We start from the raw sequence: 19,319 nt of genomic DNA, 5'->3' as shown, positions 1-19,319 counted from the left end.
CAGTAAATATATAGTCTTTAATAATATATTATTAAGCTTTGCATAAGTATATTAAATAAACTTATATTCTATATATAGTAAATATATACTAAAAATATATATTCTTTAATATTATATTACATAGCTTTGCATATTTTTTGTTTTTTGTTTATTGCAGCAACATTGGTTTATAACATTGTATAAATTTCAGGTGTACCTCATTATACTTCTATTTCTGCATGGATTACATTATGTTCTCATGTTCACCACCTAAATACGAATTACAATCCATCACTGCACACATGTGCCTAATTATCCCTTTAACCCTCCTCCCTCCCCGCTTCCCCTCTGGTAACCACCAATCCAATCCTGTCTCTAACTGTTTGTTTGTTGTTGTTTTTATCTTCTACTTATGAGTGAGATAATACAATATTTGACCTTCTCACTCTGACTTATTTAACTTTGCGTAATACCCTCAATGTCCATCCATGTGGTCACAAATGGCTGGACTTCATCGTTTCTTATGGCTGAGTAGTATTCCATTGTGTATAAATACCACATCTTTATACATTCTTCCCTTGATGGGCACTTAGATTTCTTCCAAAACTTGGCTATTGTGAATAATGCTGCAATGAACAGAGGGATGCACGTATCTTTATGCATTTGTGAGGAAGATCAGCCCTGAACTAACATCCATGCTAATCCTCCTCTTTTTGCTGAGGAAGACCGGCCCAGAGCTAACATCTATTGCCAATCCTCCTCCTTTTTTTTTTTTCCCCAAAGCCCCAGTAGAGAGTTGTATGTCACAGCTGCACACCCTTCTAGTTGCTGTATGTGGGACGCGGCCTCAGCATGGCTGGAGAAGCAGTGCATCGGTGCGCGCCTGGGATCTGAACCTGGGCCGCCAATAGTGGAGCGTGTGCGCTTAACCGCTAAGCCACGGGGCCGGCCCAAGACCGATGTTGAAGAGCATACTGCCTATGCTTTCTTCTAGAAGTTTCATGGTTTCAGGTCTTACATTCAAGTCTTTAATCCATTTGGAGTTAATTTTTGTGTATGGTGTAAGGTAAGGGTCTATTTTCATTTTTTTGCATGTGGCTGTCCAGTTTTCCCAACACCATTTGTTGAAGAGACTTTCCTTTCTCCATTGTATGTTCTTGGCTCCTTTATCGAAGATTAGCTATCCATAGATGTGTGGGTTTATTTCTGAGCTTTCGATTCTATTTCATTGATCTGTGTGTCTGTTTTTGTGCCAGTACCATGCTGTTTTGGTTACTATAACTTTGTAGTATATTTTGAAAGCAGGGAGTGTGATACCTCCAGCTTTGTTCTTTTTTCTCAGGATTCCTTTAGCTATTCGGGGTCTTTTGTTGTTCCATATAAATTTTAGGATTCTTTGTTCCATTTCTGTGAAAAATGTTGTTGGAACTTTGATAGGGATTGCACTGAATCTATAGATTGCTTTAGGAAGTATGGACATTTTATTTATGTTAATTCTTCCAATCCAAGAGCATGGAATATCTTTCCATTTCTTTGTGTCTTCTTCAGTTTCTTTCAGCAATGTTTTATAGTTTTCAGTGTACAGATCTTTCACCTCTTTGGTTAAGTTTATTCCTAGGTATTTTATTCTTTTGGTTGCCATTGTAAATGGGATTGTATTCTTAATTTCTCTTTCTGCTACTTTGTTGTTAGTGTATAGAAATGCAATGTATAGAAATGCAACTGATTTTTGTATGTTGATCTTTTTTTTTTAATTTTATTTATTTATTTATTTTTCCCCGAAAGCCCCAGTAGATAGTTGTATGTCATAGCTGCACGTCCTTCTAGTTGCTGTATGTAGGATGCGGCCTCAGCGTGGCCGGAGAAGCAGTGCATCAGTGCGTGCCCAGGATCTGAACCCGGGCCACCAGCAGCGGAGTGCGCGCACTTAACCGCTAAGCCACGGGGCCGGCCCCGTATGTTCATTTTGTATCCTGCAACTTTACTGTATTTGTTTATGACTTCTAAAAGTCTTTCAGTGGATTCTTTAGGGTTTTCCATATATAAAATCATGTCATCTGCAAATAGTGACAGTTTCACTTCTTCCTTTCCAATTTGGATCCCTTTTATTTCTTTTTCTTGTTGATTGCTCTGGCTAGGACTTCCAGTACTATGTTAAATAGGAGTGGTGAGAGTGGGCATCCGTGTCTGCTTCCTGTTCTTAGAGGGATAGCTTTTAGTTTTTCACCATTGAGGATGATATTAGCTGTGGGTTTCTCATATATGGCCTTTATTACATTGAGGTACTTTCCTTCTATACCCATTTCATTTAGAGGTTTTATCATAAATGGATGCTGTATCTTGTCAAATGCTTTCTCTGCACCTATTGAGATGATCATGTGATTTTTATTCTTCATTTTATTAATGTGGTGTATCATGTCGATTGATTTGTGAATGTTGAACCATTGCTGCATCCCTGGAATAAATCCCACCTGATGTATAATCTTTTTAAAACATCGTTGCATGCGATTTGCTAGTATTTTGTTGAGGATTTTTGCATCGATGTTCATCAGTGATATTGGCTTACAATTTTATTTTTTTGTGTTGTCCTTGTCTGGTTTTGGTATCAGGGTAACGTCAGCTTCGTAGAATGAGTTAGGAGGTTCCCCCCCCGTCAATTTTTTGGAAGAGTTTGAGAAGGATAGGTATTAAGTCTTCTTTGAAAGTTTGGTAGAATTGTCCAGGGAAGCCATCGGGTCCTGGACTTTTATTTTTGGAGAGGTTTTTTATTACTGTTTCGATCTCCTTACTCGTGATTGGTCTATTCAAATTCTCTATTTCTTCTTGATCCAGTTTTGGAAGGTTGTATGATTCTAAGAATTTATCCATTTCTTCCAGATTGTCGAATTGGTTGGCATATAGCTTTTCATAGTATTCTCTTACAATCTTTTGTATTTCTGAGGTGTCCATTGTAATTTCTCCTCTTTCATATCTGATTTTACTTATTTGAGCCTCCTCTCTTTTTTTCTTGGTGAGTCTAGCTAAAGGTTTGTCAATTTTATTTATCTTTTCAAAGAAGCAGTTCTTGGTTTTATTAATTTTTTCTATTATTTTTTTGTCTCTATTTCATTTATTTCTGCTCTGATTTTTACTATTTCCCTTCTTCTACTGATTTTGGGCTTTGTTTGTTCTTCTTTTTTTCATCTGTTATTTCTTCAAATAGATTCTCTGCCCCTTCGTCTCCCTCTTCTCCTTCTGGGACACCTATAACACGGATGTTAGTGTGCTTGATGTTGTCCCAGAGGTCCCTTAGACTGTCCTCACTCTTTTTAATTCTTTTTTCTTTTATCTGTTCAGCTTGGGTTATTTCTTCTAGTCTTTCGTCCAGCTCACAGATCTGTTCTTCTGTATCTTCTACTCTGCTTTTCAGTCCCTCTAGTGAATTTTTCATTTCCGGTATTGTATTCTTCATTTCTGATTGGTTCTTTTTTATATCTTCCATTTTTTTGTTGACATTCTCACTGAGTTCATCCCTTCTTCTCCCAAGATCAGTGAGCATCCTTAACACTCTTTGTTTGAACTCTCTGTCGGGTAGGTTGCTCATTTGTGTTTCACTTAGTTCCTTTTCTGGGGTTTTGTCCTGTTCCCTCCCTTGGAACGTATTCCTTTGCCTCCTCATTTTGCCTCTTTCCCTGTGCTTGTGTCTGTGTATTAGGTAGGTCAGCTACGTCTCCTGCTCTCGGAGAGGTGACCTTATATAAGTGATGCCTTAGGAGGCCTGGCAGTGTGCTTTCCTTTCCTCTCCAGCTGCAAATGTTCCAGGAGTGACCTCTGTGTGGGCTACGTGTGTCTTCTGTTGTGGTGGGGTTGTTCTTCCCGTAGGTGCCCAGGGAGGCTGAGCTACGCTCCTGGCCAGCTGTTGTAATGCTCTGCTGCTTGTAGTTGTTGTGGGTCCTTCAGTCTCTTTATCGGGTGTGGGGAGCCCCAGCACAGTTGGCTGCAAGGTCTAATAGCACATTCCTGTTGCCGTATTTCCATTGAGTGAGTAGGCAGGTTGTTAGGCTCAGGGGCTTACAATTACTATAAGCCTCTAGCCTTTAGGTCCCTTGTCAACTCTCTGAGGATTGCAGCCGGATGGGGCTGGCCTCAGGCCTGGGAGCACCCAATTGTTTCAGGCTTTGGAAGGTGGGGCAAACCCCCTATGTGGGTCTTTGAGAAGCACACGTCTTCGTCTTCTGCAGCTGACAAGCCCCACCGCCCACAGATCCACACACGCAGTCAACACAGTCCAGCCCCATGCACACGCCTCGACCTCCTGAAGTGGACCCAGTCTCTCCACGGTGGGAGCCCCACACACTCCACCAACGCCCCACGCTCTCCACCCGCTCCTTGCACACACCCGCCCTACAGAGGTGGAGGAAGTCGCCAGGCTGTGGAGAATCCAGGCAGCTCCCTTAGCAGGCCCACAAGTTGCCCAAGGGTTGTTGTTGGGTGGGGCCAGTCTCTAGGGTGGGCTGTGTGCCCTCGCTGAGCTGGATTAAATTGGTGTTCTAGTGGGTGGGGCAGACCCTGGGCTAGCAGGCCCCAGGGAGAACTCCAATGATGTCTGCCAGCGTCTGTGTCAGCATGCCCACACCAGGCCACTACAATGGCTGCCACTAATGTCTCAGTCCCTGGAGAGGTCTTACCTCTCACCGAGATGCACTCAGAGCCTATCAGGTGTGTCTCTTTTCCCCAAAGAGCTGTGCACCTTTCTTTCTGGTGATTTTAGGTTGCTTTCTGAAACAGGCGAGTTTGTGCATAGGCCCTTTAAGAGCCGGTTTTAATTTCTTTCTGAACCAGCTTTTCTTGGGGTGCTCCCCAATGTTTTAGTAGCAGGCGAAGTCAGATATTATGCCACTCGCCTCAATTGTGCTGGGTCCAAAAAATGCCCAAAGCGGGGGCGCTCCCCGGCTCAGGGCCCCGCTCCTCCAGTGAGGGCTGTGCACCTTTGGGCTGCTCCTGGGCGGCCGTGAAGCTGGCGGCTTGTGAAGGTGGCATTTTTCCTCTCTAGAAGGGAGTTTCTGCCTCTTCCACCTCAATTAGGATTGTCCTTTGTTGCAGGAGTTGTTCTTATCCAGTTTTCAATTCTGTCTCAGGGGTAATTTTTCCAAGAATAGTTGTAAATAGGCTGTGTCCGAGGGAGGAGGTGAGTTCAGAGTCTGCCTATGCCACCATCTTGACGTCTCTCCTCAGCTTTGCATATTTTTGAATTCTATATTCTGTATGAATTTATCTGTGACTTAATTTTTGTGCTCAAAATATTCTTCATGGGACATGATACATGAACATAAAGTATTCTATTCCATGAATATGCTATACCCTGCTGGGAGAGTAATTTGGTAAAAGTACTTTAGAAAAACCTTGATATCATCTAGTAGTTTTGAACATGCACTTACCCAGTAATTCCATTCTGGAAGAGACCAGATTTTTATGGAGAGATTAAGCACCTTGCCCAAAGTCACATGTGCCTAGTAAGAACTGAAATTTAAATCTGAGCAGCCTGTTAGTACAATAATAACGACTGAGAACCAGCTGGAAATGGTTACTATTTCTATTCTAGGCTTTGGCTTTATAAATTAACTCTTTGACTAGGTTGTTTTACATATTGAAATTCCTAAAGCCTAGGTAATACGATTTTGGAATTAATCAATGGGTTGCCAAATTCATTGATTGCTTATCTTTTCTTTTCATACCATACTTACTTCTCACCACCATTCCTCAAGTTGGCCTTCTTGAAGCAATGTTTTCTCTTGGCTTCTCTTTTTTTTTTTTTTTTAATTTTTTGTTTATTGCAGTAACATTGGTTTATAACATTGTAAAAATTTCAGGTGTACATCATTGTACTTCTATTTCTGCATAGATTACATCATGTTCACCACCAAAATACTAATTACAACCCATCACCACACACATGTACCGAATTATCCCTTTCACCCTCCTCCCTCCCCCCTTCCCCTCTGGTAACCACCAATCCAATCTCTGTCCCTATGTGTTTGTTTATTGTTGTTATTATCTACTACTTAATGAAGGAAATCATATGGTATTTGACCTTCTCCCTCTGACTTATATCACTCTGCATTATACCCTCAATGTCCATCCATGTTGTCACAAATGGCTGGATTTCATCGTTTCTTATGGCTGAGTAGTATTCCATTGTGTATATATACCACAGCTTCTTTATCCATTCGTCCCTTGATGGGCACTTAGGTTGCTTCCAAGTCTTGGCTATTGTGAATAACGCTGCAATGAACACATGGGTGCATGTACCTGTACAAATTGGTGTTTTCAAGTTCTTTGGATAAATACACAGCAGTGGGATGGCTGGATCATATGGTAGTTCTATCCTTGATTTTTTGAGGAATCTCCATACTGTTTTCCATAGTGGCTGCACCAGTTTGCACTCCCACCAGCAGTGTATGAGAGTTCCCTTCTCTCCACATCCTCTCCAACACATGTTGTTTCCTGTCTTGTTAATTATAGCCATTCTGACGGGCATCAGGTGATATCTCATTGTAGTTTTGATTTGCATTTCCCTGATAGTTAATGATTTTGAACATCTTTTCATGTGTCTGTTGGCCATCTGTATATCTTCTTTGGAGAAATGTCTGTTCAGGTCCTTTGCCCATTTTTTAATTGGGTTGGTAGTTTTTTTGTTGGTAAGATGCATGAGTGCTTTATATATTTTGGAGATTAAGCCCTTATCAGAAGTATGGTTTGCAAATATCTTCTCCCAATTGTTAGGTTGTCTTTTCGTTTTGTTGATGGTTTCCTTTGCTGTGCAGAAGCTTTTTAGTTTGATGTAGTCCCGTTTGTTTATTTTTTCTATTGTTTCTCTTGCCCGGTCAGACGTGGTGTTTGAGAAGATGTTGCTAAGACTGATGTTGAAGAGCGTACTGCCTATGTTTTCTTCTAGAACTTTCACAGTTTCAGGTCTTACATTCAAGTCTTTAATCCATTTGGAGTTAATTTTTGTGTATGGTGTAAGGTAAGGGTCTACTTTCATTTTTTTGCATATGGCTATCCAGTTTTCCCAACACCATTTGTTGAAGAGACTTTCTTTTCCCCATTGTATGTTCTTGGCTCCTTTGTCAAAGATTAGCTGTCCATAGATGTGTGGGTTTATTTCTGGGCTTTCGATTCTATTCCATTGATCTGTGTGTCTGTTTTTGTGCCAGTACCATGCTGTTTTGGTTACCACAGCTTTGTAGTATATTTTGAAATCAGGGAGTGTGATACCTCCAGCTTTGTTCTTTTTTCTCAGGATTCCTTTAGCTATTCGGGGTCTTTTGTTGTTCCATATAAATTTTAGCATTCTTTGTTCTATTTCTGTGAAAAATGTTGTTGGAACTTTGATGGGGATTGCATTGAATCTATAGATGGCTTTAGGAAGTATGGACATCTTAACTATGTTAATTCTTCCAATCCAAGAGCACGGAATATCTTTCCATTTCTTTGTGTCTTCTTCAATTTCTTTCAGAAATGTTTTATAGTTTTCGGTGTACAGATCTTTCACCTCTTTGGTTAAGTTTATTCCTAGGTATTTTATTCTTTTTGTTGCAATTGTAAATGGGATGGTATTCTTAATTTCTCTTTCTGCTACATCGTTGTTAGTGTACAGAAATGCAACTGATTTTTGTATGTTGATTTTATATCCTGCAACTTTACCATATTCGTTTATTACTTCTAAAAGTTTTCTGGTGGATTCTTTGGGGTTTTCTATATATAAAATCATGTCATCTGCAAATAGTGAGAGTTTCACTTCTTCCTTTCCAATTTGGATCCCTTTTATTTCTTTCTCTTGCCTGATTGCTCTGGCTAGGACTTCCAGTACTATGTTAAATAGGAGTGGTGACAGTGGGCATCCTTGTCTGGTTCCTGTTCTTAGAGGGATGGCTTTCAGTTTTTCACCATTGAGGATGATGTTAGCTGTGGGTTTCTCATATATGGTCTTTATTATGTTGAGGTACTTTCCTTCTATACCCATTTTATTCAGAGTTTTTATCATAAATGGATGCTGTATCTTGTCAAATGCTTTCTCTGCATCTATTGAGATGATCATGTGATTTTTATTCTTCATTTTATTAATGTGGTGTATTACGTTGATTGATTTGCGAATGTTAAACCATCCCTGCATCCCTGGAATAAATCCCACTTGATCATGGTGTATAATCTTTTTAACGTATTGTTGTACGCTATTTGCTAGTATTTTATTGAGGATTTTCGCATCGATGTTCATCAGTGATATTGGCCTGTAATTTTCTTTTTTTGTGTTGTCCTTGTCTGGTTTTGGTATCAGGGTAATGTCAGCTTCGTAGAATGAGTTAGGGAGCTTCCCCCCCTCCTCAATTTTTTGGAAGACTTTGAGAAGGATAGGTATTAAGTATTCTTTGAATGTTTGGTAGAATTCACCAGGGAAGCCGTCTGGTCCTGGACTTTTATTTTTGGGGAGGTTTGTGATTACTGTTTCGATCTCCTTACTCGTGATTGGTCTATTCAAATTCTCTACTTCTTCTTGATCCAGTTTTGGAAGGTTGTATGATTCTAAGAATTTATCCATTTCTTCCAGATTGTCGAATTGGTTGGCATATAGCTTTTCATAGTATTCTCTCATAATCTTTTGTGTTTCTGAGGTGTCTGTTGTAACCTCTCCTCTTTCATTTCTGATTTTACTTATTTGTGCCTTCTCTCTTTTTTTCTTGGTGAGTCTAGCTAAAGGTTTGCCAATTTTGTTCATCTTTTCAAAGAACCAGCTCTTGGTTTATTAATTTTTTCTATTGTTTTTTTGGTCTCTATTTCATTTATTTCTGCTCTGATTTTTATTATTTCCCTTCTTCTACTGATTTTGGCCTTTGTTTGTTCTTCTTTTTCCAGTTCCTTTAGGTGCATTGTTAGATTGTTTATTTGAGATTTTTCTTGTTTGTTGAGATAGGCCTGTATCGCTATAAACTTCCCTCTTAGAACTGCTTTTGCTGTATCCCATAAATTCTGGCATGTCGTATTTTCATTTTCATTTGTCTCCTGGCATTTTTTGATTTCTTCTTTGATTTCTTCGTTAACCCAGTCGTTGTTCAGTAGCATTTTGTTTAATCTCCATGTATTTGTGGCTTTTCTGATTTTCTTCCTATAGTTGATTTCTAGTTTCATACCGTTGTGGTCAGAAAAGATGCTTGGTATTATTTCAATCTTCTTAAATTTATGGAGACTTGTTTTGTGGCCTAATATGTGATCAATCCTGGAGAATGTTCCATGTGCCTTTGAAAAGAACATGTATTCTTTGGTTTTTGGATGGAATGCTCTGTATATATCTACTAGGTCCATCTGTTCTAGTGTGTCGTTTAAGGCCAATGTATCCTTATTGATCTTCTGTTTGGATGATCTATCCGTTGGTGTAAATGGAGTGTTAAAGTCCCCTACGATTATTGTGTTACTGTCTATTTCTGTTTTTATGTCTGTTGATAATTGCTTTATATATTTAGGTGCACGTACATTGGGTGCGTAGATATTTACAAGTGTTATATCCTCTTGTTGGATTGTTCCCTTGATCATTATGTAATGCCCTTCTTTGTCTCTTTTTACAGTTTTTGTTTTAAAGTCTATTTTGTCTGATATGAGTACTGCTACCCCAGCTTTCTTTTCATTGCCATTTGCGTGGAGTATCTTTTTCCATCCCTTCACTTTCAGTTTGTGAGTGTCTTTAGGTCTGAAGTGTGTCTCTTGTATGCAGCATATATATGGGTCTTGTTTTTTTATGCAGTCAGCCACCTTATGCCTTTTAATTGGAGCATTTAGTCCATTGACGTTTAAAGTAGCTATTGATAAGTATGTACTTACTGCCACTTTTAAAATTTTTTTTTTTTCTCAGTGTTTTAGTAGTCCTTCTCTGTTCCTTTCTTCTTCTATACAGAATTGATGGTCACTTTAGTTTGACCTCTGTCTGAAAGCTGTACTCTTTAATTCCCCTCCTCCCTCATGTTTTTGATATCATATCTAACCTCTTTGTTGTGCATTTGTATCCATTACGTTCTAATCATGGAAATAGATAATTTTTCCTATTTGTGGTCTTTTCTTTTCCCCTTAAATCAGTCCCTTTAACATTTCTTGTAGCACTGGTTTCTTGTTGACAAACTCCTTTAATTTTTGCTTATCTGGGAAAATTTTGATCTCTCCTTCCATTTTGAATGATAACCTTGCTGGGTAGAGTATTCTTGGCTGTAAGTTTTTTCCTTTTAGCACTTTAAATATATCGTGTTCTCTTGGCTTCTTGACACTACACTCTTAGTCTTCTTCCCATCTTATTGGATACTCTTTTTCTTGATCATCTGGAAGCTCATCACTGGAGCTTCCCACCCTGGTTTTAAATGCAAGTTCTCTCTTTTATAGCTTTAAACAGAATCTGTATAATCATGAATACTCAGTCAATATTTCTAGGCCTGATCTTTCTGGGCTTGCAGACACATTAATGCAAATTTCTACTTGATACATACACTTACATGTCTAAATAAGCATCTCAACTTTAACCTGGCCAAAACAGAATACTGGTTTCCTTTCTGCCTCACATGGGTTACTCCTCTCCTAGTCTTCCCGGTCTCAGAAAATGGCAGTAATAGCCAACTGTTATTCAAACTACAATTCTCAGTTACCCTTGCTTTTTTGTCTTTCTGTCACCAACCAATTCCAATTCACCAGCAAGTACTGTTCACATTACTTCTAAAACACATCACACATCTTTTTCTCTTTTCTCTCTCTCAACTGCTACCACCATGGTCTGTCACTATGATTTCTCACTTGGAAAAATCTTTCTTATATATTGACTGTAAACAGAAAATTCAGTTGACATGTAGTAGCTCTTTTGCCAAGAAATGTCAGGTCAAATGTGCTACCACAATTGAAAGCCCAGAAAAGCATAAATGGCAACAAGACCTCTACTTTTAGTTTCAGCTAGTAGGGCCTTTATTAACAATTATTATTTTTGAATTATTATTCAATAAATACAATACTTTGTTCTATTAAACAACATTTAGTGGTATATTTCCAAGTGTTTAAGAAACCTCAAATATTTTCCACCTGGCTTAATACAGTCAGTAATAATCACACAAACAAGATCATTACAGTAGCTCATGTCCATGGGTGCTTATGCCACACTCCCACTGTGATTACCTGTTATATACATTTTACTGTTTAATTGTCTAAATAACTCTATAAGATAGCTAGTAATATTGCATGTGATGAAACAGAGACTTAAATACCTTAAAAAACTTGTGGCAGCTATGAAGTGGCGGAAGTGAGATTGACACCTAGCTCTCCATGATTCCAAACACCTGTGATTTTTACCCCTCTAATATATTTCCTCCAGTGGGACTCTGTGAGTGTAATGGGGCTGGGGTTTAGGGAAGAATTTTTCTCTAATTTTTCTAATCTCTCCCAGAGGATTACTGAAAGTTAAGGTTGCTTACATAACAAAAGAGTTATGGAATTACACTTCCCTCCTCTTCTTATCTAATTTCCAGATCAAGTTTTATAGCTTCATGAAGAGCCAGGCCTTATGTAGGCAGAATATTCTTATCCAGCAACTGATCCATTCTCAGTGAATCTAAAATATGCCATTATTTAAACCATAGGTTTCTTCAGGGAGTATACAATGTGATCCACTGCTGGGTATGAAGACAGTGTTACACTGTTGATTTCTTTTTTTTTACTTATGTTATTTTAAAAATGAGAAGAAAATTAAGCTGCAATAACAATTTGTAAGAACTAACAATAGTACCCTTAGTCTGTACAACAAATAGTCATAGCTCTTCTACAGGTCTTCCAAGGGGAGAACAGCAATCCCACAAAATGGAAGGACTGATATTATCAGTTAAATAAGTTATGTGATGACAGTCCATGTATTGTCTAATTAAATGTATAATTTGATGAGCTTTGATAAAATGTAAATCTATGCAACAACTACACCAATCCAGATATAAACATTTTTTGTGACCTTAGGAATTTATTTAGTATATGTAGAGCTATTCTGCAAGGTGAAAAGTAGAGCAGCAGAGTATCTAGTTCAGTCAGATAAAAGGTGCCGTTAGTTGCAGGTTTTAGGGTATGTCCCACAAATCCTCTCAACCAGAAGCTTAAAGGGGTTGTCTGTTAGCTATTTCAAGCTAAAGAATGGCTTATCTTGAAGACATTTGTGGGTGTGGCTTTTGTCTAATGGAATAAAGCCCTAAGGAGTGAGGTTCACGAGAGATTCAAGAAGAATTTAAGAGAGTTATACTCACAAAAACACTTTGTAGTTTAGACTTAAAGGAACAGAGACAGTACAGAAGAAAAAAAAGGCCTTTGGATACCAATGTCTACAAGCACATTAAGAATGAGAAAACTATTAAGCTGCAAACATGTGCTAATTTTATAAGAAAAGAAAGGATGACTCGGAGAACAGAACTAAGAGTTCAGGGGAAGGAACTAAAAGTCATGGAGAATTATTTCCAGGCTTTAACTCCTAATCAAGAAACTGCTAACCTATGCATTAGTTCACAGGTCTTCAAATGGAGAACTATACCTGAGTTGCTATACTTAAGCGTCATCTTTACACACATGCTTTACATGAGGAGATTCTGTACTCTGAGCTGATGCTGTAATGGAATGATCCTTTGGGTGGCCTTGGGAGGGATAAGTGTACTTTGCATTGGGAGGGATGTATCACTAGGGGCCAGAGGGTGGAATGTGGTAGCCAGCCTCCAAGAAGGGTCACAATCTTCCCCATCTCCTGGTATCCAGGACTTTGTGTAGTGCCCTCCTGTGCTGAATCAAGGTTGTTCTTTGTGACCAATAAATTTACAAAAGTGATGGCATGTTACTTCTGAGACTAAGTTATAAAAGACATCTGCATTTTGTCTTGTTCTCTCTCTCGGATTGCACAATCTGGGGGAAGCCAGAGAAGCATATTCTGTTCCTCTGTTTCCCAATTTTTTTAAAAGTAATATTGGTTTCAAGTTTTTCTTAAATATTTGATAGAATTCACCAGTGAAACCTCCTGGGCTTTTAGATTTTTCTTTAAGGAAAGCTTTTTCTTTTTTTAATAATAAAATCTATTCCTTTAATAGCAATTGGACTACTCATATGATTAATTTCATCTTGTGTCACTTTGGAAAGTTGTATTTGTCAAGGAATTTGTGCTTTTCATCTATACTGTTATATTTATTGCCATACTGTTGTTCATAATATTTCCTTATTATCCTTTTACTATCTTTAGGATTTGTAGTAATTATTCCCCTCTTGATTCATTGCTGATATTAGTAATTCATGTTTCTTATTTTTTCTTTAATTTTTTTCTTCAACAGCCATTTTTTAAAAAATTTCCCAAGAAACCAATTTGGGCTTTGTAATTTTTCTATTATTGGTCTGTTTTCAATTTCATTAATTTTGTTCTTTATATTTCTTTCTATTACCTCCTTGAGGTCCATTTGCCCTTCTTTTTCTAGCTTCTTAAGGAAGAAACTTAGATAATCAATTATAATACTTTCTTCCTTTAAATATAAACTTTTCTTCTTTTTTATAATTTTATTTTATTTTTTTTCCCCAAAGCCCCAGTAAATAGTCGTACGTCATAGCTGCACATCCTTCCAATCGCTATATGTGGGACGTGGCCTCAGCATGACTGGAGAAGCGGCGCATCGGTGCGTGCCCGGGATCCGAACCCAGGCCGCCAGCAGCGAGCGCGCGCACTTAACCGCTAAGCCACGGGGCCGGCCCAAATATAAACTTTTAAAGCTATAAATTTTCCTCCAAACATGGTTTCAACTCTATCCCACAAATTTTGATTTATTGTATTATATAAATTAAAAAGGCTGGGGCTTTGGGGGAGGGGGATTACAAACAACCTTGAACAAACATTCTTATTACCTGTTATCTTACTAGAAACTACACTATTCGTCATACCTGAAATGTCTTCCCAGTAGTTTTCTTGGTCAGTTACCATACGGTACAAACAAATTTTATCATAAGAGAGTGACAAAAAGAGAACAGAACAAAGTGAAAGGAAACATTAGAACAGAAACTATCTCTGTAGATATTAAGCATTCTCTCTTTTACAGATAACAGAATTATATGAAAAAAATTAACAAAAGATGAAGAAAAAAATTTACATAGCTCTCTTCCCTTGCTACAGTCACTTCTTTTATTACTAGTACTAAAGAATAAAGTTGTAATAGAATTTCTAAGGGCCCAAAGTCAGTTTTTTTTTTTTTAATAAAGGAGTTGATGTTTGGGGTTGCTGGGAATATGCACATGTATTTTAATAATAGCAACTGATCTTCAAAGAAGGCAAACAAAATTAGGAGCGCACGACTCCATTCAGATTATTCACACTCGACCCACTTCAAAATTAATATCTAAGATGTACCATTAGGAAAAATCTCAATTAAGAACATTTTCTAGTGTGATATATTAAACTCATTAGTTACTTTTTATCTTAAAAATCAAATAATTGGGATCTTCTGCAGTTAAAAAATAATCTATGTACAAAAGTTGGACTACTATGCACCATAAAAGATAAGTTCATAAAATAGGAATAAACACTATTTTTCTATATTAAAACGATGTTGTTAATCTAAGATGAATGGTTGGTATTAAACTCAAATTTAGTAATGAAATGTGAATTGCTATTTGAATATTCCTTGCTTAGAGAAGATTTCAAATAAACCATTTTCTTTAAAGGCATCTATTATAAATATCTTATTACTTGAACAGCTGTCTATGATAATCATATAATAATATTTCTTTTCTTATTGACTATAAAGAATAAGACCCCCTGCTCTCTCAGGCCAACCCCGGTGGCCTAGTGGTTAAGTTCAGTGCACTCTGTTTTGGCGGCCTGGGTTCAGTTCCTGGGCACGGACCTACACCACTCTGTTACTGGCCTGGGCCCACATACTAAAAAAGTAGAAGAAGATTGGCATGGATGTTAGCTCAGGGCAAATCTTCCTCAGTGGGGGAAAAAAAAAAAAAAAAAAAGACCCCCTGCTCTCTGAATGGGCTTAATAAACATGTAATTATTGCTCATTGCACATCAGCTTTAATAATCAATTCTCTTCAGTTTCTTCAAATACTCTTTAATGAAGAAAAATAGATGAAAGCATAAAAACAATCTCAATATATTCTGAACATTGATTCTATAGTGAATATCACTATTTTTTATTATATATTTTTATTATTTTATTTATTTATATTATTTTTATTTTATTATTTATTTTTTATTATATATATTTTTTTAAATTATAAAATTAAATACCCTAAGAAAGCCTCTTGACACTTCCTGTCAGTTCTTCTACTTCCCTTTACTTACATTAATTTTTTATTAAAATCCAGATCAAAGAGAAAAGTAGAAAGCTGAACAGTTGAGTGTTATAGACTTTGAGATTAATATCTTTTAATATAACAGCTGTTATTAAGTTTGCCTTGTTCAAAGAGGTTCATACTGCATGTTAAGCCAAAGGTCAGGGAGATTCCACAAGTGCAGGAGAACGCTTCTATCAGTATAGACACCATACAGTCATACAGACAGTGGTGTGCTGGTAAATATTTGACAACAAGCTCACCAAAGATTAAAAGCCCTAATTTATAATGTTTGACAATTTCTGTGGCATAATACTCCCACCTGGCTGATTTCAAGCTACCAAAATGACATACAAGAATCTAAAATTGGGAAATATGCACAGTAGCTATTATATAGTATTTCCACGTATAGATCCAATAGATGTAAATAAGCTCAAGAGTGCAGTTAATAGTAAAATGTAGTAAAGTAAATAGGAAATGATGAGTTTTGAGTACTGATTATGCTTTAAAAAATATAATTTGTTTCATTACAAGCATATACAGTTTACTTTTTTATGCCTGTGCTTAACTGCAAGCTCGTAAAATTCCTGAAATTCTAATGGTCATCAAGCATAAGCACACCACTCCTGCACACCACTGCACAGATTCTAGACGCAAAGACCATACCAGTGATATAAACTGGTATGGGATACAGAGATCTCTTCCAGTTTTTACTTTAACAGTTGATAAGAACACGTGACTGGATGCCCCCCAAGAGTCTATGCCAATCGTTTCTTTCAAGTTCCCTTCTCTCTTCCTGATTCCATTCTGGCCTCTAGTGGTAGCTGCCAGCACTGTTATTATCATCAAAGTGTTAGAAAAGCAAATATCAGTGATCATCATTGTAAGGGAGCCATAATACTATTCCTTCTAAATAGTTACACCTTTTTGTTCTCACACTATTTATTCATATGTCCCATCAACTGAATGATAATGGGATACAATAAAAAGTCACAGAATTTAGAGTCAGAAATCTCAGGCTGTTGTCTTGAATTCACACCTACTAGAGGAAAGTCATTTAAAATTTCTGACCCCTCCTCACTTTACACTTTGAAATAATATTAATGTGTACCTTTTTCACAAAAATCCCCCAAAGAACATAACTTATAATTATAACAATAAAGCCATAAACACCCTTGAATCCTAACGAATGGCTGATTCCTGGACATAAAGGGGAGAGACTCCATCATGCAGTTTCCCTACTAGCTCATCCTTTAACTGAGCATAAGTTGTAGGAGGGCAGCTGTGTTCAATGGGCAAAATCAGTCAAAGTTTCAGATTAAATTTTACTACACTGATTTTTACTGGGACAAAAATGACTAAATAAACTACTTTTATGGTATCATATAAACTAAGCCTCACGTATCATCAAAGTAAAGTCCATTTAATAGATCTCCCAATAGCTTTATAATGACATATAAACATAACTTAATAGCTGATGTCCATTTCTCTTTACCTGACTTTCCCCAGGCTTGTTGTCAATTTATTCTTTTTCAATTCCTTCACAAATCTTAGACTTAACACTGAAGAATGCCTTATAAACCAGAACTCTAAATCCTTTATTTGACATACGTGAAAAGCTGAGCTCCTAGAGGATAGCCCACCCCTGCCCAGGGTCATGCAGTTAATTATCGATAGAGGCAGGGACTAGCCAGGTCTACCAGCACTGAAAGACATTAATCTTAGAGTAAACCATTACCTCTTGAAGAACTCTCTTCATCTTTAATAACAACGTCTTGACGGCTGTGCAATCCTGTAACATCAGTCTGAATGGCAGAGAATCTATGCCTCCATTTTCTTCCACACCTTGCAGGGGCCAATCAGCAGATGGACTGCTGGGCATTCGGCTGATGTGGGAACACCTGGCTTCCTGATCAACGTCTTTTGTTAACTTCAGGGAAAGGTTCCTAAGAAGAAAAAAAGTGAACAAAAATTACAATGTAGCATATTCAGAGCAGCATTTTCCAAGTTGTTGATCAATGTCAGTAGTGAGCTAGAAAAAATTTCCTTGTCACCCTGGTCATTTCCTCATATTAATCTTTGAAAATTCCTAAATCTTTTGTCAAAACTATGAAATGGGTCAATTGTATATTTAGTAGTAAGATTCAATGACAACCAAATTTCATTTATATATGATAACTGTGTTTACACTTATTTAACTCTTTTAAAAATGTTGAAAGTCAACAGAAATCACTGAAAGAGAAATTTCATATAAAGATTTTCTGAAAATATGCTTAAAAATTAACTGGAAAGGAAAGATTAAGAAATCAAAATTAGGATAACATAATTTTGGCAATTATTATATTAAATTACTAAAGTAACCAATGACCATTTTAGGAATTAAGGAAGACTAGTATGCACAGAATTTTATGTGAAATTAGTGAAATAAACGGAAAATGCACAACTCGATATGTAATTAGCATGCTTATCAAAATAGTCATTAAATTTTTAGCATAGTTATGTGTGGGGGAAAAAACACATATTTATTTTGTTCTACTTGACAATCAACTTGACAATCTACTTGACAATCAATTACTTGAAAATAATGCATTTTGAAAATCATTTAACATGGCTAGCACTGGAAGTATAGGTAAAAGAAAAGATACTAAGATTGACAATTTTCCAAAGGTGCAGATCAGGCAGATCTAAAAATAGTACGAAAAGAGGAGCCTATGAAATAGTCTTTTTTAATGAGTTTGTCTAAGTTTGTTTCCATTCATTAAAACCAAGGGGCCTATACAATAATGACAATTAATATTATAACATAGCTCACGATATTTATGAAAAAATACTTTAGGACTTGTGCTCAACTTCAATAGCTTTTATGAATATTATTTCCCAAATTATATGACAAGGTCACTCAGCAACCTAAACTGAGAAAAAATAGAGCTGCCTTGGAACTTGCCACCAAGGTTAGGCAAAGATGCAAATAAGAAAATATATCCTCAGTTAATTTTATTCAAATCTGATTATTCACAAATAGTATAATTTAATTTATAAAGTATTGGAAAATTAGCAAAGAAAACACATTTTTGGATCACATCAATTGTTTATTTGTCTTCACAGGTATACACAGGTATATTCATTGATCACAAATGTCTGTTCAATGATAAAATAGTAATTACTATATCTATAATGAAATACTAAATAAATAGTCATGGCTAACATTCTTTGAGGGCTGACTATGGGCCAAGTACTGCTAACCATTTCACGTGTGTTAATTCATTCAAATCTTGAACAAATCCAAGAGGTAGATATAATGAGCATTTCCATTTTACATATGAGGAAACTGAGGCCCAGATAAGTAACTTTTCTCAGAGTTAAACAGCTAGTAAGAAGTAGACCTGCGATGAACCAATCTAAGCACTCTTACAAGATAAGATTTTTTTTCCTACTAACTACATAACGTGCACATATTGTAATACTTAATGTATATCAGGTAGTCTTGTAAGGACTTTACATATGTTAAACCACTTACTACTCACAACACCTCTTTGAGGTAGGTACTGTTATAATACCCATTTCACAGTTGAGAGATATGAGTCTCAGAGAGTTTAAGTAACATGCTGATGGTCACACAGCAAACGAGAGACAGCTGAGATTATTGCACTTGAGCTCTAAATCACTACACAATTCTACATCTCACCTTGTGTGAAAAACAAGCAAGCAAATGAACAAAAACAAAAATATACCTATAATTATACCAAGACTCATTTATATTTTCATTTTTAAAATATATTTTACCTGGGGGCCAGCCCCCTGGCTTAGTGGTTAAGTTCAGCGTATTCTGCTTCGGCAGCCCGGGTTCACAGGTTTGGATCCCAGGCATGGACATATACCATTTGTCAGCCGTGCTGTGGCGGTAACCCACATACAAAATATAGGAAGACTGGCACAGATGTTAGCTCAGGGCTAATCTTCCCCAAGCAAAAAAAAAAAAAAAAGAGGAAGACTGGCAC

General features: G+C 37.0%; 1 protein-coding gene across 4 annotated transcripts in view; it reads right to left on the bottom strand.

Moving 5' to 3' along the window:
• CCSER1 (coiled-coil serine rich protein 1) overlaps positions 1 to 19,319 on the bottom strand; it is a 681,310-nt gene that overhangs the window by 226,107 nt on the left and 435,884 nt on the right. For all 4 annotated transcript variants that reach the window (XM_087434596.1, XM_087434595.1, XM_087434593.1 and 1 more), the window contains exon 6: positions 17,060 to 17,267. In XM_087434596.1, coding sequence (XP_087290722.1) covers positions 17,060 to 17,267 — 208 coding nt within the window. The remainder of the gene's footprint in view (positions 1 to 17,059; positions 17,268 to 19,319) is intronic.

This window comes from Ceratotherium simum, chromosome 8 (genome assembly GCF_057802395.1).
Source record: "Ceratotherium simum simum isolate JZ-2026a chromosome 8, ASM5780239v1, whole genome shotgun sequence".
NCBI classification, from domain to species: domain Eukaryota; kingdom Metazoa; phylum Chordata; class Mammalia; order Perissodactyla; family Rhinocerotidae; genus Ceratotherium; species Ceratotherium simum.
Note: the sequence above shows the minus strand (reverse complement) of the source record. Positions and strands in the feature narration are given on the sequence as shown.